General features: G+C 36.9%; 1 protein-coding gene across 1 annotated transcript; it reads right to left on the reverse strand.

Annotated features, from left to right (window-relative positions):
- Window positions 1–21,164: 21,164 nt before the first annotated feature.
- Window positions 21,165–22,463, reverse strand: LOC127783752 (uncharacterized). Its single transcript, XM_052310952.1, has 3 exons — window positions 22,328–22,463; window positions 21,844–22,227; window positions 21,165–21,748 (listed from the first exon to the last, which is right to left on the reverse strand). The coding sequence occupies exons 1-3, from the start codon at window positions 22,461–22,463 to the stop codon at window positions 21,165–21,167; spliced, it is 1,104 nt and encodes a 367-aa protein (XP_052166912.1).
- Window positions 22,464–22,866: the final 403 nt, after the last annotated feature.

Raw genomic sequence — 22,866 nt, forward strand, 5'->3', positions numbered from 1 at the left:
AGAAAGTTTGACATTTTAGGATTAAGATTGATTTCGAGAGTTTGTTGGTGGTTTTTTTAACTATACCTGTCTACTTCACTCGTCAAATTACTGTAGAAACATCATCGGTCAAGCCACGATCAGATAGAAATCCACGAAATTATGGCATCTCTATCGTGTATACCCATAAATATATCATATATCCATACAGTTTTCATTTTTCTAATAGACCAGCAAGCATGTTTTCAGAAGTTCCTTTTTTGAAGACTACGGAGAGAGAGAGGAAGTGTAAGAAATGGCATAGCAGTGTACTCTGAAAGACTGCGAAACGCGGGGACAATGGTCACTGCTTCACTGGAGCACACGAGATCCTGCAAGGCTGCAATCCAGCGCCGCGGGTAATGGACGTGCAGTGCGGCCATTGCCATGCATGTGGCGCGCACATTGCCTGAGCATCTCTCGCGCAGGCGTAGCGCCATCGGAGGCTAGAATTTTGGGGATTAATATCATGGCTTCTGCCTTGGCCCTGTAGGTTTGGTCTCTCGCTTTGCAAGAGTCCAAATGGTTGGACTCCTTAATGGAAGCATGTGATCGTTGTCTTCTTCCTCATCTACGACCATGGGCGCGCGACACATCATGATTCGTGCACGCTTGTTGCTTGGACCGGCGTTGCTTAAATGCCCTGCAATATTTTCACCTCCTTTCCGACAGGAAAAAAACTGCCACTTGTGGCGCTGTACACTTCTACACCTTTATTTTCTATACACTTATAAGGTTCAACATTTAGTCCAGTCAAAGAGTAATTTTCCACAGCTTGTCAAACTTAATCTGATAACATTAATTATCCATGGTGCACACTGCAAATTAAATTTCTGGTTCATCAGGGTCAAGCCATGGTCCCATGGATGCAAAAGACATCATTAAAAACTCAATCTCCTTAGTTTTTTTTGTCAACTGTCAAGGGCCAATCGGTTAATAAAGTTTTGTGTCCAAGAATTCAGCAAACACTGTTAGATCTTGATTTGGTGGCCTGGTTTCCTTTTTATCTGTCCCTGCAGGTCGCCACGCACGCTTACTAGCTAGCTAAACTGCCATCATGATAGCATTGACTAGATCCTCCATGCGGATCCGAGGCACGGTCCGGTTTAGTTCGCGAAAAGAAAATTTTTAAGTCTTAGAATGAACGTTTAACTGGATGTCGAAAGGTATTTTCAGACACGAATGAAAAAGCTAATTTTATAATTCGCCTGGAAACCGCGAGATGAATCTTTTGAGTCTAATTAATCTGTCATTAGCACATGCAGGTTACTGTAACACTTATGGTTAATCATGGACTAATTAGGCTTAAAAGATTCGTCTCGTGATTTCTATGCGAACTGTGTAATTAGTTTTTTGTTTTATCTACATTTTTTTAGTTAATGGAATATAATATCCCGGCCTTTGCTCAAGAAGAGCTACAGCCAATTATTACAAAGTAGCACTCGAGATAATAGTATAGTTCAAATAAAATAGAACACACTTAAATAGGAAAAGCCAAAATAAGGAGAACACATTTATTCCAGCCTATGTGTGAATCTCCATCCATAGGTGGCATAAAGTTACATAACCATTGTCTCCAACTTGTGACATGCAACTTTCAGAAACTCTCCATCTTCATCACACCTTTGTAATTGTGCTCAAAACCGGAGCCAATGAGTTGCCCTAAAAATTACCTGCATATAGGAAATAGATGGTGATTTGTCAAAAACCATATCATTTCTACTCAACCATAGAGCCCAACAAATGGCCGAAGCTCCGACAAGTATCAGTTTACTCTTTTTCTTGTCAACCCCCAAAAGCCACATATCAAAAATATGAGATATACTAATAGGAAGGTTAAAACCAAAAGAAAACTAAACTGCTCTCCATATGAATTTTGCATAATGACAATTCTTGAATAGACTCATTATTCATACAAAAATAACACCTCAAGCTGCCGTTCCAATTCCGTGTCGCCAAATTGTCCTTAGTTAACACAACCCCTTTAAGCAAGTACCACATAAAGATCTTAATCTTAAGTGGCATCTTAAGCTTCCAAATACACTTATTTCTCTCAACATAGCCATTATTAATTAAAGCTAGGTACATTGATCTTACCGAGACCTACCGTTCTGATGGTAGTTCCATCTGAAACAATCAGAAAAACGATTCAACTGGATATGCACAATATAACCGCACAACTCATGCCAATATACAAGATTCTTACCAACTAAAACTCTTCTGAAAGCAACATTAAGCGGAACAGAACCCATAACAGTGGCAATAGAAGATGATCTCCTTCGGACAATAGCATATAAAGATGGATATTTATCCTTCAAGGCCAAGTTGCCTAGCCTATCTTCCCAAAATCTAATTTGTTCCCCATTATTAACAATCCAAGAACCCATATATTAAAAAAGTACTCTTGACTTTCATGAGCCCTGACCAAAAATGAGAATCACCTTGTTTCTTTTCAACTTGGGTTATAGACTTATTATAAAGATACTTCCTCTTCAATAAGTCTTGCCAAACCTCTTCCTCATTTATTAGCTTATACAACCATTTACTCAAGAAACATTTATTTTGTATTTCCAAATTATGTATCCCAAGGCCCCTCTGGTCCTTGGGTTGGCAAATAATATCCCATCTAGTAAGCCTATACTTTTTCTTATGATCACCCCCCTGCCAAAAGAACTGTGATCTATAATAATCAATTTTTTGAAGAACCCCTTTTGGCATCTCAAAGAAAGATATCATAAACATAGCTAAACTCGAGAGAACAGAATTAATCAAAACCAATCTACCCCCAACAGACAGGTGCTTACATTTCCAACTACTAAGTTTTTTTCTCAATTCTTTCTTCAATAACTTTCCAATCTTTATTAGAGAGCTTCCTAAAATGCATTGGAATTCCTAGATACTTAATAGGAAAAGAGCCTAACTTACAACCAAAGATATTAGAATATTGATCATAACACTCCTTTGCCTGACCAAAACAAAATACTCCTTTATCTGCATTTAATGCTCCATACATGTGTCCAAAGATTCGATGTGATGTTTATGAAAAAAATTTGGAAACTAAACAAGACCATAATTAGTGTACTATTGAATTGATGAACTTAATTCTTAAATTGGTTATGTATCATCTCTAAGTTTTCTGATCATGTGAGTGTTCTATTTGAATAACGACTTAGCTGCGGCTCGTATCAATGTATCACGCGGTCTTCTATCTTTATTTTAATTATTAGAGCCGCTGATTCCATATCCCACTAATTTAATCAGATAATGCTCCCGCCTTATTGTTAAAAATAAATAAATTTGTTTATCCTTAGTTGATTGACTAATGATAACAATAACTTTCTATATGCGGGATAAAATGGAACTCAGTTTGGACATACTAGGCAACACATAAATTTACTGTTTTGCTCACCCACCCGAGGAGACAGTAGCGCCAGAAAAATACATGTCACCACGTCAGGGAGCCAAAAAAACTATTAAAAAATATTATAAAAATTGAAAATATTTTCGCTAGAATTTTAATAAGTCATTCATGTTTGAATTGGTTTGAATTTATTTCATTTTTAATTTTATGTTTCTGTCAAATCCGTAAGAATCAATTTTACTTTCGAAAAGAACATGCCAACGCCAACTGAAATAAAGGATAATCGAAGTTGCTGATTTCGTCCGTTATCAATTCATGCCTGACTTGAGATAAAGTTGGACGACAAATTGAGCTCGTGTTTGAAGGCCTCATTGTTTGGCTTATGCTTATTCCTATAAGCCAAATCTTAAATTTTAGAACTTAATTTTGAATTTGACTTTTTGATTTTTATCATACTTTATTTTACAGCATTTGCTTTTGAGTCGCTAAGAACATGTATATAGAAGATTTGAACACAAAATAGTCTTTTATTTGATAATAAGTGATTCGGATAAACACATGAATAAACGAAACAATGGGCTTTAATTATTTATCCACCGACACATATGTACAAATTAAATTGGTTCGACGTGTTACAACGCACAGACATCTTTTTTAGTATTAAAAAACTAGAAAAACGATGTGGGTAGAGGTATTATAAGCTGATGATATATACTACTACTAGCATACCTTATCATTTATCAGTGCCTGTCTATAACAGTCATTAGTGCCAATTTTAAAATCGGCAAGGAAAAAATATATCAAAAATACATATGATTTGTCATTCATGCAAATACATTCATATACACTAATTCAATTCAACAATAGGAAACAAATTCTCATCTAGGACCGATCTGAACTAACAAAATTACCAACTATCAACCAAGAACACCTATCCACAACATATCATCATCATCATCAAACATGTCTCCCCACAACACAAAGAACAACACAAAAAAAAGGATACTTACAAGACATAATAGTCGTGATGGAGCTGGCACTGTAGAAGCTCGACCTCGTCCTCCCATGTCTCCTTGAGATCGCCACCACTTCAAATCTAGCCATTGTTTTTGCAACAAAACTAACCACCGTTGTCGCGGATTTAGTCGTTGTTGCTCCAGATTGGTTCGTCACCGTCGCCAATCAAGCCAGCGTGATGCAGATTGGGTCGCTACCGTGCAAATTGAGCCACCAACACTTGAGAGCATATGTATTCATTGGGCCCGTGCCTTTTTTTCCTCTTGGTCCGACCGCCAAAGCCACATCAACGCTGGATCTTGTAGCCACAAGCTCTAGGCGGCCAAATCTGGCCGTCCAGTACAAATATCCTCTATTGTCGATTGTCATCATCGCTTCCATGCTCAGAGGATAGAGGAGAAAGAGGGCGCTAGTCTTGGCCTCCCCGGCAGTGAGACACCACCAAGAAGGAAGAAGTGAAAGCGTAAAAGATTGAGACGGGCATCACAAAGAGAGAGAGAGAGAGAGAGAGAGAGAGAGAGACTTGTGTCTTGTGTGTGCCTAGGGAGATCACGGTCTTGGTGTATTTCACGGGTTTGACTAGGCATATAGTGTCAGGTCCTTTCACGATCTGATGTTGATAAGATCCTATCACATTAGTTCGTAGCTGGAACCGGCAGTGATGTTTGTCCCCGTGCCCATTTTTAACTGGTCGGTACTCATAGGGCATCACAATTAACATGTTTTGTAGTATTGATGGCATGTTGACATGTATATGACGGCCCCCGTTTGGCATAGCTCTAACTCTCAACTCCAACTTATCTAGAGCTGGAGCTGTGCCAAACGGTACAAATTCTATATTTTTTGGAGCGAAGTTGGCAGAGTTGCTCCACAAAATTGTACTATGGGGGTGGAGCTAGGTTTTTGCTACTCCACAGCTTCACTCCACCCCAAAAGACCCACTATCCTTTAATGTTTTAGTGTATTTTACGCAAAAATACCACTGAACTACCCCTACCAACCTTCTCTCCTCCCCCATCTTCCTCCCAAGTCCCAACCTAGCTACAAGCTATGGCGACGGCGGTGGGCGGCAGGCGCATGAGGGTAGTAGGGCGGCGGGACGACACGCGGGCAGCGGGTGGCACGCGGGGTGACGACGTGTGGAAGGCGCACGGCCGGCGGTGGGTGGCGCGCCTGGGACTGGGCAGCTGGTGGCTGGGGATTCCTTTTTTTTTTTCAAATTTTTCAGATCTAGAGCTGAAAGCTGGCCAAACACTTTTCAACAAGTCTCCAACTCCAACATGAGCTAGCTCCTAGTCTCCTACTGGAGTAGGAGTTTAGAGCTAGGAGTTAGAGTTTGGAGCCGTACCAAACGGGGCCGACATATATCGTCTGAACAACTACCATTGAACATTAATTTCTATCTTTTGTTTCTATAGTTCTTTGGGATCTGATATTTGACTTTCTTTAAGGTGGTGGAAAAAGAGAAAAACACATATCATCATTTGTTAATAGTGGGTATAAATTTAAATTCTGCTTGTCATATCTTCAGATTATAGCAACTTGGTTTTAAATTAGAGATTTTTAGTTTAATTTTATGATTAATTCGAGTATGTTTTTTTTTCATCGCTTTCGTTTGCACGGTTCTCTTTCTATGATAGCTAAGAAAAGACAAGTAAAAATACATCATACATCAATATATTATATTATTAGTACTACTACTACTCCGCTACCGCTACCGCTACCACTGCTACTACGGTCTTCGAAAATACAAAACCGCTTTGGTTTATTGTACAGGAAAGCCAATTGTGGTCTATATATAACAACATATCTAAGACCCATCGAGCTTATAGCAAATACATTTCTCAAGTAAAAAGCATTTGTTAATACCTGTATGGTGCATAATATGGACAGTCCAGGCCAATTTATTTGAGTTACAGTTGATTTTCACCCTAAACTAGAAAATAAATAAATTAGTTCTCTCTCAAGACTTTTAAAATGATAAGATCAGATAAATAATATTATGTACCCTGTCTTCTAGTTTGACGGTGATTTTCGTTTGTAAAAACTCTCACAAGGATAAAACATAAGCCCACTGAATAGCCAATGCTAAAAAAAAAGTACTCCATCCATTTCAGGTTATAAAACGCATTGACTTTGGTTAAAGTCAAACTGTTTTAGGGCCCCTTTGAATCAAAGGATTTATATAGAAATTTCATAGGATTCAAATCCTATAGGAAATTTTCCTATTTGACCCTTTGATTCAAAGGATTAAAGCTTTTCAAATCCTATAAAATTCCTATGGAATGGTACATTGCATGTGGATTTTGGAGGAAATGTAGTAAGAGCTTCAACCTCTTGAAAATTTTCCTTTGAGTCTATCTCTCTCATCCGATTCCTGCATTTTTCATGCGCTCCAATCAAACGACCATTCCTGTGTTTTTCTTGTGTTTTGCAATCCTCTGTTTTACACTTCAATTCCTATCAGAATCCTGTGTTTTTTCCTATTCCTCCATTTTTTCAACCCTACGATTCAAAGGGGCCCTTAAGTTTGTTCAAGTTTATAGAAAAAATAGTAACATTTTCAACCGAAGACAAATTTATTATGGAAATATATTCAATTATAGATTTTATGAAAACTAATTTAGTATTATAAATATTACTATATTTATTTATAAACTTAGTCAAATTTAAAACAGTTTAATTTTGACTATAGTCAAAACGTGTTATAACATAAAACATCGAGGGAGTAAGACCTTGTTTAGATGGGACTAAAACTTTTAAGTCCCTATCACATCGGTTGTTTGGACACTAATTATAAATATTAAACGTAGACTATTAATAAAACCCATCTATAATCTTGGACTAATTTGCGAGACGAATCTATTGAGCTAATTAATCTATGATTAGCCTATGTGATGATACAATAAACATTCTCTAATTATGGATTAATTAGGCTTAAAAAATTTATCTAGCAAATTAGCTTTCATTTATGTAATTAGTTTTATAAGTAGTCTATATTTAATACTTTAAATTAATATTTAAATACATATACTAAAGTTAAAGTTAAGTCCCTCGTTCAAACAACACCTAAAAAAACAGAACCTCTCGTAGATATCTACCCCCGCACCGGCCACCGGGGATCTAGACAAAGACCGGGAGATCGGTAAATCTCACCCTGGGAACACCGGCATATATAAAAACGACGAAACGTAACGCGGCGGCAGCGGCAGCGTACGTGCAGTGGCAGCGCCGCGCGAGACCAAGATCAATCGAAATACCCGCGGTACGCCACACGTCAGTACGTGGCGCCGGCCAAAAGTTTGGATGTGGGCGTAGCAACAAGAGCAAGTTTTTGGATGTGCGCGCTCGATCGCTAGCGCTATCGATCTGCTCTTACCACGAATCAACGTGCGTTGTTCTCTCGGCAAATCGAGCCACTCACACGTCGTCGTCGGCGATCTTTATCTCGTACGTGTGTGAAAGCGCCACGAGCGAACGATCTGGTTAGGTTAGCTTTATATGCCAGGATAATTAGGAGATACTTCCAGTGCACATGAAAGGATCCCATTCTCGACACATCACAGGTTATAGTCTTCGGTCGACAGCGAAATGTGTAATACCGTGCGTACGTCACGGCGAATTGGACTAGAATGTGCGTTGATCAAATCACCCAATGCCCTTTTTTCACAAAAAAAAAACACTCAATGCCCTTTTTTCACAAAAAAAAAAATCCATTCAATTCCCACCCTAAACCAGCCACTACCATGCGTGCTACAATCCTTTTCCATTCTTGCATCAACCATATGTACTTCCTCAATTTCGTATTATAAATCGTTTATTTGTTTCTTGGTTAAATTTTTTTAAGTTTAATCAAGTTTATTAAATATATTTTTTGTTATGTACAACAGAAAGAATGTTATTTACAAATTAATAATTAGAAAAATGGCTGCTAGTGTGCACCTTTTCTCAGTGGGCTGATCAACGGCCAAACAGAGAGTTAACGTAACTGTTCACACCGATTTGCGAAGAGCCAATGCTTCAAGACCTTCTTACCTTTCTATTCAAGATGACAACACCACTATGAATAGTTTAGCCTGTGACAACTTCTTATCTCATATCCTTTTCTTTCAATGGAAGAAAGAATCGCCGACTGACCTCCTTTCGATCCACGACCTCATGCCGAGAGAGCGCTTTACCTAGCTAGTCATCAAAAAGGCCTTAATTTGCCCTCATTTACAAATATTCGAATCATCTCAGTCCTGTTCTTTCATTATTCATGCAAAGTACGTCGTCGTTGCACACGTAAAACAACTAATCAACAAAGCAACTTTTGCCTTTTGGGGTGGTCCGATTCCAATTATTCCACTGCGACCATTAAAACTCATGGCAAAAATTATTACTTGCATGAGTTGGCAACGGGTTCGGGTGATGCTAGTGGGGACCCGAGACTCGGAAAGCTGGACGACGAGTGAAAAATTCACCAGAAACCTTACACATTCTTTTAAGTAGATATAGAAATAAAAATCATGTACTCGTACACCGATATCGTATCGAAATAGGATGACGTGCCAAAAAAATTTGGGTACAAATATTTTTAATTTTTATAATAGTAGGGATTTTAGGTTCTTTTTTATGATGTAAAATTTCAAGTTCAGATTCATTACACATAATAAGAAAGGAAAAAAAAGGAGAGAAAAACTCACAATTTTTTGCACAATTAAAAACTATATCATGTTTTTCTCTCTTTTGCTATCACGAAAATATAATGAATTTAAATTTCAAATTTTGTATATAGGTTTAATAAGATTATAAGCACAAGTATGAATTTTTAGAACCTTTTGTAACATTACCAATAAAAAAGAACTTTTTGCATCATTTATGTTTGTGTAGGTGACATATACATCGACAATGCGATATGTCTTTGGTGATTTTGTTAATCTCAAAACCTATCATCCCATTTTTTATATGCTTAGAGCAAGTTTAATAGTATAGCCAACTACTAGCTCTAATTCATCTATAGCCAATCTAATAGCTCATTCATACAATAGTTACATACTACACTATTATAATACCTGGTCCCACCTGTCATACACACACTACGTCTTGGAGTCCGTGCTGCAGCTGGCTATAAATCTGTAGCCCGCTGCCCTTCTCTCTCCTCATTTATCTTCTTAAAATATATTTGCAGCTAGCTTATAGCCTGCTATTGTACCTGCTCTTATAGTGGTAAGTGTGCGTGTTTATATAGGTAAGTGCATGCACGTTTAAATATATGCGCGCCTATATAGAGTTTCGAAAAAAATATCAGCTGTAATCTTTGGCATAAAAAAAAGGTACTTGTCAAATGATAACGCCCAACCTTTCTATTTAAAAAATGATAGCACGCCCGAACCTAGTCTTAATGCGACTAGGGAAGATGGTGGTGTTCGATGGATTACGTGGATCCGTATTGGCACAAACTCAGCAGGATCATATCGAGGACAACAAGCAGCAGACTAGCAATGCAAACACGAGCCGGCATTCCATTAAAATCCTCGATCCATATACTGCAAGTAGTTGCCTAGTTGGTGTGCAGGGTCATGGCTGGCAGGTCGAGAATTGAATGGGAGAAATTAAGCATTTGCAGCGCAAGGTCTCCGAGATGACTCAGAGCCTGGTCAGGGTTTGGTCCAATATAATGTCCACAGTACAACAACATGCATGGACGGGTTCAGGGCTTACGACTCACATACGTGCATATGGGATTGGGACCAGCTGCAGTGGCTATAGCCTATTGCAATTTAAGCAGTTCTACATCCACCATTGGATCAGAAATTGACGTCCTAGATCTTTCCTGAATACTGTTCGCTGAAGACCGCACAAAGATCGTTCCTGTAGCAGGTAGTGTAGCAGTTACTGTAGTATCTGTTTCGACTGTTGATTGCCTTGATCCAATTACGGAAAACGATTTCAACTAAGTCTATGAGGCCATTCCCAACCCATCACACTAGACATAGTTTCCATAAACTCTACATCATCAAGAAACTAGTACTAGACACTACTTTTCTATGCTTTAATTTAATGCTACTTATCTCACATGATGTCTTGTATATTGTGTAGAAACCATGTCTCATGGTTTCCTTCTATTTCCTCATTTATTCACTTGCCATATTATTTTTTATCTTAGGTGGCAGCTTATTTAATGCTATGGATGGGTTGGGAATGGCCTGACTACACCGGATCCTTATCCGTGGATATGTACCGCCGTGGTTCCTTCTGATAGAGACATATATCGCAACACATTTTTTAACCAGGAGAAAGAAAAGCACACAATTTTTATTGGTAGATATATACTTCTAAAATGACTTTATGTAGAGAAACCGTTATGTTCCTTTTTTTTTTCAAAAGTACAACCCGCTTTAATACAGTAGTTCTGGTTATCTACCAATGGAAATGTATCTTGTGCATATAAGCCTAGGTACACACACCATGCACATCGATTATAACAAATGTCAAAAATTATAAGAAAATTGCACTTTCAATAATATTACCAATATATGTAGTCTCAACTTCAAATATATACATCATATTTTATCCATAACAAAAAAAAAAAAGAAAAATGATAGTTTTAAGAGATAGTATAAATCTGTTGGGATTTTTTTATTCTCAATGTATGATAAAATTGTATATATTTGTACATATTATCGGAAGTACATACTTCCGATAAAAATTACATAAAAAATTTGAACCGTTTAAAAAACTCATGTCGAAAAAAAAAATTATAGCTGTCAAAAGCTTCCCTAAAAATTTTCATGGCCGAAGCATCATGGCCACCCAGTAAATTGTTATAGTACTGATTAATCTGGCCAAAAGATGCTACGTGTATACACGTTGATTTTGAACCATTAATTAAGTAGTAGTCCACGCAGCGAACATCTAGAACCATTGATTAGGTAATTACGCAAAAATCAACACCAGCATCTCAAATATGCGCAAGAACTTCGAAAAAAATGTGCAATAAGTTGACGAGTTTCAATATGGAGTAAGAATAATTTAGTACTACGAATCTGGACGTTTATATAATATCTTATGTTAGGTTGCTATGTATTGGGATGAAGGAGGTAGAGCACAATGACACCAACTAATAAAATAATCCAATCGTTTTATCGTCGCCGTGATCACGCTCCTGAAATGCCGTTCAAATGGATCATTTGCCAACTTTCTCTGTTGCATCATAATTTGCTCCTACCAAAGATCAGTTAATCTTTGTTCTCTTTCTATTTTTCTAACATGTCCACTTAGTTAAAAGTAAATTACAATTAGAGCTATCTTTTATTTCCAAAGTTTTGTTTTAAATTAATATCCTTCAATAAGCAATCTTTTTTAAAATAGATAATTTTACCTTTGCGTCACTTTAAACCACTCTTAGCTTTCTTCTCATGTATACGCTTTTGCATACCGGTTAACTGTTGAAGTTATATGTAGACCACATCTCAACATATACAATGAGTTGTATGTGAATGGATAAGAGAGCTAGGGTGATCCAATGTGACACAAAAGTAAATTTACCTAGTCATAAAGTTAAAATGTTAAATAATTGATATTCTAAAATAATTTTTTTGTAATAAAATATGCCCCAAACTACAATTTATTAATTATTAATTTGGGATATCGAGCTATGCTTGTGTACGATTTTAATGTTAAACTAATTAATTTTCTTATCTCTTCATACGCGCCTAATAACTTTAATATTAACCACAAATATGATACCACCGGCCATATTCTTTTGATGATTTCTTAGGACTTATAGGATTTCCAATCATAGGAATACGGAAAATGGAAATAAAAGCCTATTACGATCAAATCATTTCACAACACAATGAACAATTAAATGCTATAGCTAACATATAAAATCATGAAACGAAACTATACATTGGAGACTTGTATTCATCAACCCAAACTTCTCTAGATGATGTGACACTCTTAAAACTTCCCATGAAGAATGATGCAAGATAATGGCCAAATATATCAGTGTGAGAGTGTGATTGTCAGAAATGACAAGTTAAAAAGGGTGATGATGCATCCGCTATAACTAATCTGCATCAAGATCTTAACCAAATCCACTGACAGTTAGGCTGATAAATGCTCCATCCACTACCGGGTTTGACTTTGATAGGCAGTACTGGTGATGAGCCTTTGTCGCCAAGTTTGTACGATATCCCCTTCATTGAACGATAAGCACCTATATATATATATATATATATATATATATATATATATATATATATATCCCACTTTACTTAAGAATCAAAATTCTAGTGGTGTGTTTACTTCGCGCCAAAATTAAAAGTTTGGTTAAAATTGAAACGATGTGACAGAAAAGTTAGAAGTTTGTGTGTGTGGCTGATTTATTTCTTTTCTCTTAATGTGAGTGGCTGATTGATCTTATGTACTTTTAAATTCAACAAGCTAACTTTTTTTTTTGCAACTTTTCAACAAGCTAACTTAGTGCCGTGGCAAATTATAATTCAATTAGCTTCACATGTTATCCACATAAGCGGAAAATATTTGCAGATTATTACATACATTAATTAATATATGAAATGAACAAGCCTTCTTAATTTTAATATCAGTGCAGTGCCTGTGAGTTGTAACGTGATCTGGATGAATACAATCAGATAGTTTTGTAGGGTTCAGTTTTTTCTATTCCGTCTTTTAGGTGGGTTCATTTTCACATGGAAACACTAGTTCTTTTGGCGGGCTGATTTATATGGGATTTTCTCGTGCTGCGTGTGGTAGGTGGAACGAGGAAAATTGCTTTCTTAGGTGGTGTTTAGATTTAGGGGTGTAAAGTTTTGGCGTGTCACATCATGTATTTTATAGAGTATCGTATGTGGTGTTTGGACATTAATAAAAAAACTAATTACAGTATCCGTCAGTAAACCGTGAGACGAAATTATTAAGCATAATTAATCTGTCATTAGCACATATTTACTGTAGCACAACATTGTCAAATCATGAAGCAATTAGGCTTAAAAGATTTATCTCGCAAAGTAGTCATAATATGTGCAATTAGTTTTTTAGTCTATATTTAATACTTCATGTAGTTGTTAAAACGTTCGATGTGACAGGGTGTAAAATTTAGGGGTGGGATCTAAAGACCCTCTTAAAGTAGTAGAGAAATGAACTCTCCTAGTATCTACACCAACTACAAATGCATCCTTAAAGTAGTAGAGAAATGAAGTTACCTAGAGTTCTTTTGTCCAACAAAAGTTGGATGAAGATTAAGATTTTCATGGCACGCTTTTCAAACTGCTAAACGGTGCGTTTCGTGCGAAAATTTTCTATAAAAAAGTTGTTCTAAAATATCATATTAATCTATTTTTTAAGTTGGCAATAATTAAAACTCAATCAATCATACGTTAATATCACATCATTTTACATAAAAAAACTTAATCTTCATATTCATCTTTATTTTCAGAAGAAAATAACACTGCTTAGTCTCCACACCAATTAAAAATGTACATACACACCACCATTTAACTGTGGGCATGGGACCAAATCTCTAAACCTGATAGGTGAAGTATAAACTTACAACTTCACTACTATGGGAACAGTTAAAAAAAAATACTTTATTAACAATGCCAGGCACACGAATACACACTTACATACACATGTAAATCTTAACACGTGCCTAACTCTTAACATGTAATTATGTAAATCTTAACATGTACCTCTGTTAATACTACACAAAGTTAATATCTTGGGAACGGAGTAGTAGAGATCTAACTTCATGTTAAGCTGAGCACGTGCTTTAATTTGACTATTAATTTAAGTCTTCTGATATATTTTTTAAAAACTCTTCTAATATAATTTGCACTAACGCTGTCTATATAGTAGCACAAAGGAATTACGGATAATCAACTATATATGCAGCGAAAGTACTATACAAATTGTACTGTAAGTAAGCAACGTACGCATCTTGTTTTCATATATAGTACGCACACGATTAATATTATGGGGGAATTCATATGTTTCAAAGTAGCAATATATATAAAAGAGAAATAATTAAAATGCGTAAGAAATATCTTAATTACTACCTAGGTACCGTTAAGTTGTTAGCTGTCACTACTCTCTGCTAGTGTAATTGATTTGAATTAACATCACAAATGACAAGTCGACGGGTTAGACTGATTAATCTTGGATCCATGACGGGATACACTGTTCTCATAATCTCATACGTCTTTTCTCGGAGACCAATGTGAAACGGAAAAGATGGAAAACCTGGGAAAAAGTAGCTCTGAAGCAAAACTTTCGAATTGTAATTAAAAGTGTTCGCAGAAAGAGATCGAAGTACAAAAGATTAGAGCATAAGCTAATTAGAAGGAAAAGAAGAGTGGCTAAACCCCACAGATTATGACTTGTTTTTGACAACAAACAGCCAGCTTTTAGTCCGCATGTTTCAGTCCAGGCAGCATTGGGTATCTGAAAAAAAAGAGATTTTTTTTGTTGTGATCGAAATGCTCTCTTACGTAGGCTAGAATCCGGTTCTCTTTGAGAAAAAAAAATATATGGAGTTTTCTTGTCTAGAAGGCCGGGTACGCTTTTAATTAGGACAACTACAAAGTGCAAACGCAGAAAAGTTTCAAAGGGGTTTTAACTTTTGTAAAATATTTGCTTATATCATCGTAAGAATATGATTCCCTAAAGAAAAATAATATTAGACGAGATGACAGATGTAATGTAGTATCGTACTTCAACACAGTGTAAAAGCCAAATGCAATTTGTGGCACCTGTTCTTAGATTGCATTATTGCAATGTGATAATGCGACTCTTAGAGAACAACGTGTAGCGAAGTATTCCGTCAGCCCGAGTTCGATTCCTCCCGGACTCAAGGTTCTCTCACAACTTCTCTATCATCTGTGTATATATGCTATATCCCCATAATTTTTCTTTCTATATAAAAAGATAATGCAACTCTTAGATATTTCTCTTTGTTCACAAATATAAATGATCTGTCCATAAACCTAAGAGATCTTGAGATCTCAAGGAGAAAAATCTCAATCATGCATTTAATCTCTTAACATGTCACTTCATTTTGTACTTTTTCTATGTTAAATTTGCCGAAAGTACAACAAACATCACCTCAATTGTACCTTTTGTTACTATCTCAATTTTTTCCAAAAATGATAAAATCCCTTATTATTGTGAATGAAGAGAGTAGCTATATATATATATATATATATATATATATATATATATATATATATATATATATATATATATATATATATATATATATATCATAATGCTTACATGAATATCATAATTAATACATTTGTTTTTTAAATATATGATGATGCTGATTTTTAAATACGATGTTTAATCACTCCTCTTATTAAAATTATATGTAAGTAATTTTGTTATAACTTGTTTTATTATTAAATGTACTTTAAATATGTCAAGGTTATAGATAAGGCATACTCCATGATCTTGTGTTGAACTTAGCGGAACCCACCGTATACCAGTCTTATACAAAATTATACCTCATATACAGAAGGTGTTTTGGATAAGGAAGGAAAAACAGAGTTCAAGTTAGAAACTAAAATGACTACTCGAATTGTATCCATATTTGTCTTCCCTAGTTCTACCTGCAAAAGGGAATATCTGCGGTGTAAATGCAAGACCCCCTAGGAACCTAGGAGGAGATGGGAGAGGCTCGGTCAGAATAGACACCAATACACACCGTCAACATTGACATCAGAGATAGGCTAGACATACCCAATCTGTAGCCATAGAGGCCGACAAGAGGGATCTAGCGCTATCTCTGATCACGCCGAGTTTATATTCGAGAAAGAAAACTACCCTATCATTGACTACGTGTGGTGTTCTATGCCGCGAAGTTGACAACAACTATATTAGGTTCCACTATATATTGTACTCGTGTGATTCTGATATCATATATATGAGAGCAACATCGGCTTCGGCCAACAGGAGTAGGGCTATTACCTAACAGATAAGGGGTCATCCTTATCTTCGTCTCTTTTACCTCGATCTACAAATACTCTGGCACAAATAATTCCCATACTCTGCAAATACCGTAGTCGCGATCTACTCCGTTGACAAAATATGACTTTTGAGACAAATGCTCCAGTTTAAAAATATTTTCTTTTTAAAGACGAAGTGAACATTTCATGTTATGTGGTTTTCTAGTGCTCAATATATCGAATCATTTAAAAATTTATTACAATGACCGATGGCAGAAAGGTTTGACCACACACCCTTTCCGTGGTAGCTAAAATAGTCATTTTTTCTCACACATTCCGTGGAAAGACCCATTATCTATTCGCAAGAAATACCAATATACAACTCACCACAAATTAATATTGCTGATCTCACAGTCATCCTCATGACGCATAATTCCTTTTCATATGTTTTTCCTATGAATTATTTAGTAATTAAAATCCAAGGCTAGTCCATAATAACATAGAGATTGCACGTGTTTTTTTACAGTTCCTGTAAATACCATTGGACTTTTAAAAAGACTAGCATGAAGCAACCATTGTTTGGACGTCAACAATATCCAGTACTAATGTCTTTCTCACCCTCAACACAAATCCACATCAAACCACAATCAAGTGCTAGGTACAGTAACATGTACGCCACCTAGCTAGGTTAGCTAACCGATTCCAGTCCAACAACCCAACTCCCCCCCCCCCCCCCCACCTTCCCGCGGGGAGGGGTGGGGGAAAAAATAGTTGATGCAACATTAAAAATTCCAAAATAAATTATGAATGTGCTACTCGAAGCTTGAAAAGGCCTGCAGAAATTCAATTTTGCATCCGTTCTATATTTTAAGATGAAAAACATGGGTACAGTCAGAGGAATAGACGAATGTCAAAAAAAAATTGGGTTTAGTAGCCCGTCCAACACAACGTTGGAAAAAACCGGAAGAAGAGGGGTGAGTAAAAATGAATGTGGAAGGAGCTTTTTTGAAAAATGAAAATAAAGGGATGGTAATGAGAAATGAGAAGGGAGAATCTATGGCGGCTGCTGTTCAGGTTTACAGTGGGATCAGGGATGCGACGAGTGTAGAAATCCTCGATGTAAACGGGTGGCAGGGTTGGGGGCAGAGTTGGTAATGGAGACTAAGGTGGTGTTTGGATGTAGGGACTTAACTTTAGTCTCTATACTTAGACACTAATTTAGAGTATTAAATATAGACTACTTACAAAACTAATTACATAAATGAAAGCTAATTTGCGAGACAAATTTTTAAGCCTAATTAATCCATAATTAGAGAATGTTTACTGTAGCATCACATAGACTAATCATGGATTAATTAGGCTCAATAGATTCGTCTCGCGAATTAGTCCAAGATTATGGATGGGTTTTTATTAATAGTCTACGTTTAATATTTATAATTAGTATCCAAACATCCGATGTGATAGGGACTTAAAAGTTTTAATCCCATCTAAAAAGGGTCTGATTCCTTGGAGATTATCAAGATGGTGAAACATAGGGAGATTAATAGGTCGGTCCATGGATTGATGATCCAAGATCTCAAAGCCGTATTGATGAACTTTCAGATTTTGAAGCTAAGATGGTTCGTCGTTCGACAAACATAGTATTCCACATACTGAGCTTTAGTCTCTTGGATTTTATTTTTACTAGTAAACGATTGTAAGAGTCTACGAGTAGTTTTGATGTGTTACCAAAAAAAAATAAAAAATTAAGAAACGATAAACCACGGCACTTCATCATGCATCGCACGGCAGTACCCATTGTTTTAAAATCTTGACACATAATCGGAAATTGATTCTTTTTTCTTTTGCAGATTTACACACAGCTCCTTTCTGCTACATCCAAGACTTATTTCAGACCTTTTGAAAATGGCACGTTGAGTGATAACTCCTTTTCTTGAAAAATAGATGTTCGCTATAATACGTTTTATAGAGACATTGTATCCCCTCAGCACAAATATTTTCTTTCATTCTAGTACATTCTGTTTTTCCTTTTCATGCCAGAAGCAGGGTAGGTTTGCGGGCTTTGTAAGGCCTGCTAAATCACAATTGGTGTTATATTTTATTACTATTATTACTTTACTTGTCCATACTATTTTATAAGTGGAATCGTTCTCGGGGAATAGTTTCTCAGATAAAAAAACCGTCTCAAAAGCCATTCCCAAAAACAGTTCTCCAAGCAAAAATCACACAAAAAAAGGATAGAAAAAAGTCCTAAACCCCACAATTCTAATCTTGTTGCAATGCATAAAAGACCACCCACTTAAAAAACCAGTGCTTTCACACAAAAATCTACTTTAGAAACAAGACAAAAATAATATCAAATCTCATAATTTCAGTTCCATTGTAACGCATGGACAAGACTAGTGAGTAAAAATAAAGGGAGTAGCTATATTTATGGCGCCATATTTTTCAAAAAAAATAGTAGGCATGTATTTATGTATTTACATTGTAAGTCCCTAAATTACATATATAATTTTAGTATATTTACAATGTAAGTCCTAAAATTACATACGTAATTCCTAAATTGCATGTGTAAATCACAAAATTACATGCTAATTACATATGTAAGTGGTGTAAGTGGGGTGTAAGTAGTATGTAAGTTTTGTTTCAATTCGCGGTGGACGCGTGATGTTTATGACAAGGAGGTTCTAAGCTCGATTTCTTGTGCTTGCATGAGGTTTGATTTTGTTCCTCCCATACTCTAGCATGAATCACAACACCGATCTGATGGACAAAAGATCGACAGATTTGTTGAGAAAAAACTGTCGCCACATTTTTAGGGCCCCTTTGATTCGCAGGATAGGAAAAACACAGGAATAGGAAAAACACAGGAATTGAAGTAGTATGATTCTTCAATCCCGCAGGAATCAAAAACATAGGAAAAAAATGAAAGGTGCCCTTTGATAGTGCTATAGGAAAAATACAGGATTTCTCTTCCGGTTTGAATTTGAACAGATAGCCGTTGGCGTTCAAAGCAAGTACTAGCCGTTGCATGTCCTTATATATATTGCTGTAGCTGCAACTGGACATCAACAAAACTAGCTCACCTCACCTTCGATTGTATCGGCCAAGCATGACAAGAGCTCAAACGTGGCAATTCATTTGGTAAGTCATAAATGATTTTTTTTTCTTTTTGGTATGTATGTAAGGATTAGCAACTTATTTGCTTGCTTCTGCTCTCCTATAGATATTGGTAGACTAAACCATCAGATTTATTATTTGTTGTTGATTTCCCCTGTGATTGTCATGGATCCAAGTTATCAACGACGGTCACAGAATGAAGATGAGTTCATGCTTTTTGTTCTCCCTACCATCGAAGGAGATTCGTCACAACCATCATCTAGTAGGAAACCGATGCACACATCAAAACTTTCAGGGGCTTGTCGTGTTAATGAAATCTTAACAGGTCATCAGAGCCTAAGCAAAAGGAATTTTCGCATGGAAGTTAATGTTTTTCGAGCTTTAGTCAATAAGTTGCGTGAGAAACAACTACTTGCTGATGCAAGAGATGTCTCAGTAGAAGAACAAGTTGCTATATTCTTGTATGCACTAGCAAAAAATGCAAGTAATGAGACCTTGCAAGATCAGTTTCAACACAGCGGGCAAACAATAAGCAAGTATTTTGGGGTTGTGCTTGATGCAGTTACACAACTTACATGTGTATATATACGGCCACCTTTCCTACACCCCCATCATATCTTGAGAAGACCAAAATTTCACCCCTTTTTTGAGGTATGAACAGATTCATGTTTTGATTTTTTTTTACTTTGAGTTAAACCAATCATTGTACATAAAAAGACTTAATCAAGGTTATATTTGTATTTGTATAGAATTGTGTTGGCTCTATTGACGGGACACATGTACCAATGATACTTCCACTAGACCAGCAAGAACCATACCGGAATAGAAAGCAAACAATTTCTCAGAATGTTATGGTAGCTTGCGACTTCGATCTGAAATTTGTACATGTACATGCCGGCTGGGAGGGATCAGCTTCAGACGCAAGAGTTCTTCAAGATGCACTAAACCATGGTTTTGAAGTACCTCCTGGTAAATTTTTTCTTGTAGATGCTGGTTATGCAAATACAACACAGTTTCTAGCACCGTATCGTGGGACAAGATATCATTTAAAGGAACAGGGCAGAGCTAATCAGAAGCCACAAAATTATAAGGAGTTATTCAATCTTCGGCATGCACAACTCAGAAACCATATAGAGAGAGAGCAATTGGTGTATTAAAAATGAGATTTCCTATACTAAAGACCGGCTCACACCACCCAGCTCGTAAACAAGTTGATATTTCGGTTGCTTGTTGTGTTCTACACAACTTCATACGCCTGCATAATGGAGATATGGTGTGGCCAAGTAATTGTCGTTTGGAGATTGATCCAGATCATATTGTTGATGTGCCAAATGGAGACGAGAACTATAATGGTGATGTACAAGAATTTAACAACTCTAGAGAAGCTGGGAATAGAAAACGAGATGACATGGCACAACGGATGTGGAACCATTACGTAGCACGAAGGAAATAATATATTGCATTTGACCACCATGGCATTCAAGGTCAATTACTAGTCTTGTACTCCAAGTTTGTCACATTCTACTTAATGAAGTAACTACTTGCATGCACTCCCTCTAAGCAAAAGTATATCCTACTACTATCTGCTTCACAAAAGTACCCCCTTTGTTTCACAAAAGTACTATCCTTCTATTTGCATGCCATCTGTTTCACAAAAGTACTATCCTACTACTTGCATGCCATATGTTTCACAAAAGTACTCACTCTAATGCTGCGATTTCCTTTCTAATCCAAGCCAAGCGTAATGCATCACTTGAAAAGGACAAGAAAACTTCCCTATTATCCTTACCTTTGAAGATATCAGCTGCCACCAATATATCTCCTATTTGTAGACCATGTAAACCTTCAAGCACTGTGATACACTTGTTGATGTTGTAAGGATCCTCCAATTTCTTCTCCTCAATTGCAGCAAATCGATCTATTTCTTCTTTTTTAAGTTTTAGGTATCTCTCATGAAATCCATCATCGGGACTAACAGATTTGATCTTTTGTTTCTTCCCAGGTCGAGATTCAGGAACCTCTGAAGGTGTTTGTGCCGAGCTAGGTGGGACTTTTGTGAGATGGACAGGGGTAGGTGAATGCTGTGAAAAGTCCAAATTGGCTGTCTCAACCTCTTCACCAAAAGGAAATTGCAAACCTGATTCACCTAGAGCATTTGAATTAGGGGATGGTGACTGATATGTATCAACCGCATTTGCTTCTTGTGTTGAATGAGCTGGTGCATTCTTTGTCTTCCTTGCATAATGGTCCATACCATGGCGAGTTCTCCCTTCAGCATAACGACCTGCACAATTATATTCTCCTCACGATCAGCATAACTTGCCTAAAACATTTCAACAAAACAAACAAACCACTGATAAAAAAAAATATAAAGCTCACCATCATAAAGTGGAGCTAAATCATCAAAATATGGGAACGACTTATCTCGCCAATGAATTGCATCTTTGTTCTTGCGATCAGCAAAAGTGTCCCAAACACTTTGTGGTGCACTCACCATCATTCTGTCACTATCCCACCCAAAACCACTTTGATCCAACAAATCTTTAACACTGCGATAATCTTTCTTCAAATCCTGCTCCTTTTGCTTGACTTGGTTGGTCGTAAATGATGTACCGAATTTTGTATTCAGGCGGCAAACAATATTTGTCCATGCTTCCTTACTCCAAGCATTTTGTGTTCGAAAACCTGGCACGTCATGATCTGTTAGGAGCTCAATAAGGAACATCTTCATCTGGTGACTCCATCTGGCTCTCTTTGCCGTCCCTAAATTTGACAAACATTTAACAATTTCAGTTTCAGCAGCAATATGAAACAAAAAAGGTTTGATGCAAACAACAAGTGAAACTGAATTTGCAAATATTACCTATTTCTTGACGCTCTGCAGTCCCATGCTCACTGTCAACATCAACATAAACCTGTGATAGAGGTTGCTGGCCTCGTCGATCGGACAAATTGCGTTGATTTGTCATGGTCATCTGAGAAGAGCCTTTCGATGGCATTGCTTTCCTAACCCCAAAAAAAAAGAAAGAAAAAAGAAATACACAATCCTTATCACAGAGGGATTTACACCTACAGTGCCAATGAAACAAACTAGTTCCAAGTAGTCAGCTTAAAAATTCACTAATCCATAGATCCAAAGTACAGAAGCACTAATAAGTCAATAATAAGTCAAGTATGAAAGCTCAAAAGTGCAGACAAATACCAAATCGATGGCCCTGGCTGCTGCCCTCGATGGCGGACCTGCCGCACGCCTCCGCCTAGCGGAGCCCAACCTGCGCGCCAGATGGATGCTGTGCTTGGTTGCTGCGTGCTGCTAGTTGTTGGGCCGGCGTCCCCAGCGGAAGCCGCATACGCGACTGAGCCGGCGAGCCTTGCCTCCGCCTTGCACCCCCAGCGGCCGGC

Source organism: Oryza glaberrima, chromosome 1, assembly GCF_000147395.1.
Source record: "Oryza glaberrima chromosome 1, OglaRS2, whole genome shotgun sequence".
Lineage (NCBI taxonomy): Eukaryota > Viridiplantae > Streptophyta > Magnoliopsida > Poales > Poaceae > Oryza > Oryza glaberrima.

What these genes read in the sequence shown, in the direction of transcription:
- LOC127783752 (XM_052310952.1), bottom strand. Translation starts at nt 22,463, where the DNA reads ATGCCATCGAAAGGCTCTTCTCAGATGACCATGACAAATCAACGCAAT. An exon ending in TGCAGAGCGTCAAGAAATAG is followed by an intron (nt 22,228 to 22,327) that starts GTAATATTTGCA and finishes TGTCAAATTTAG; the next exon opens with GGACGGCAAAGAGAGCCAGA. An exon ending in TTTAGCTCCACTTTATGATG is followed by an intron (nt 21,749 to 21,843) that starts GTGAGCTTTATA and finishes ATAATTGTGCAG; the next exon opens with GTCGTTATGCTGAAGGGAGA.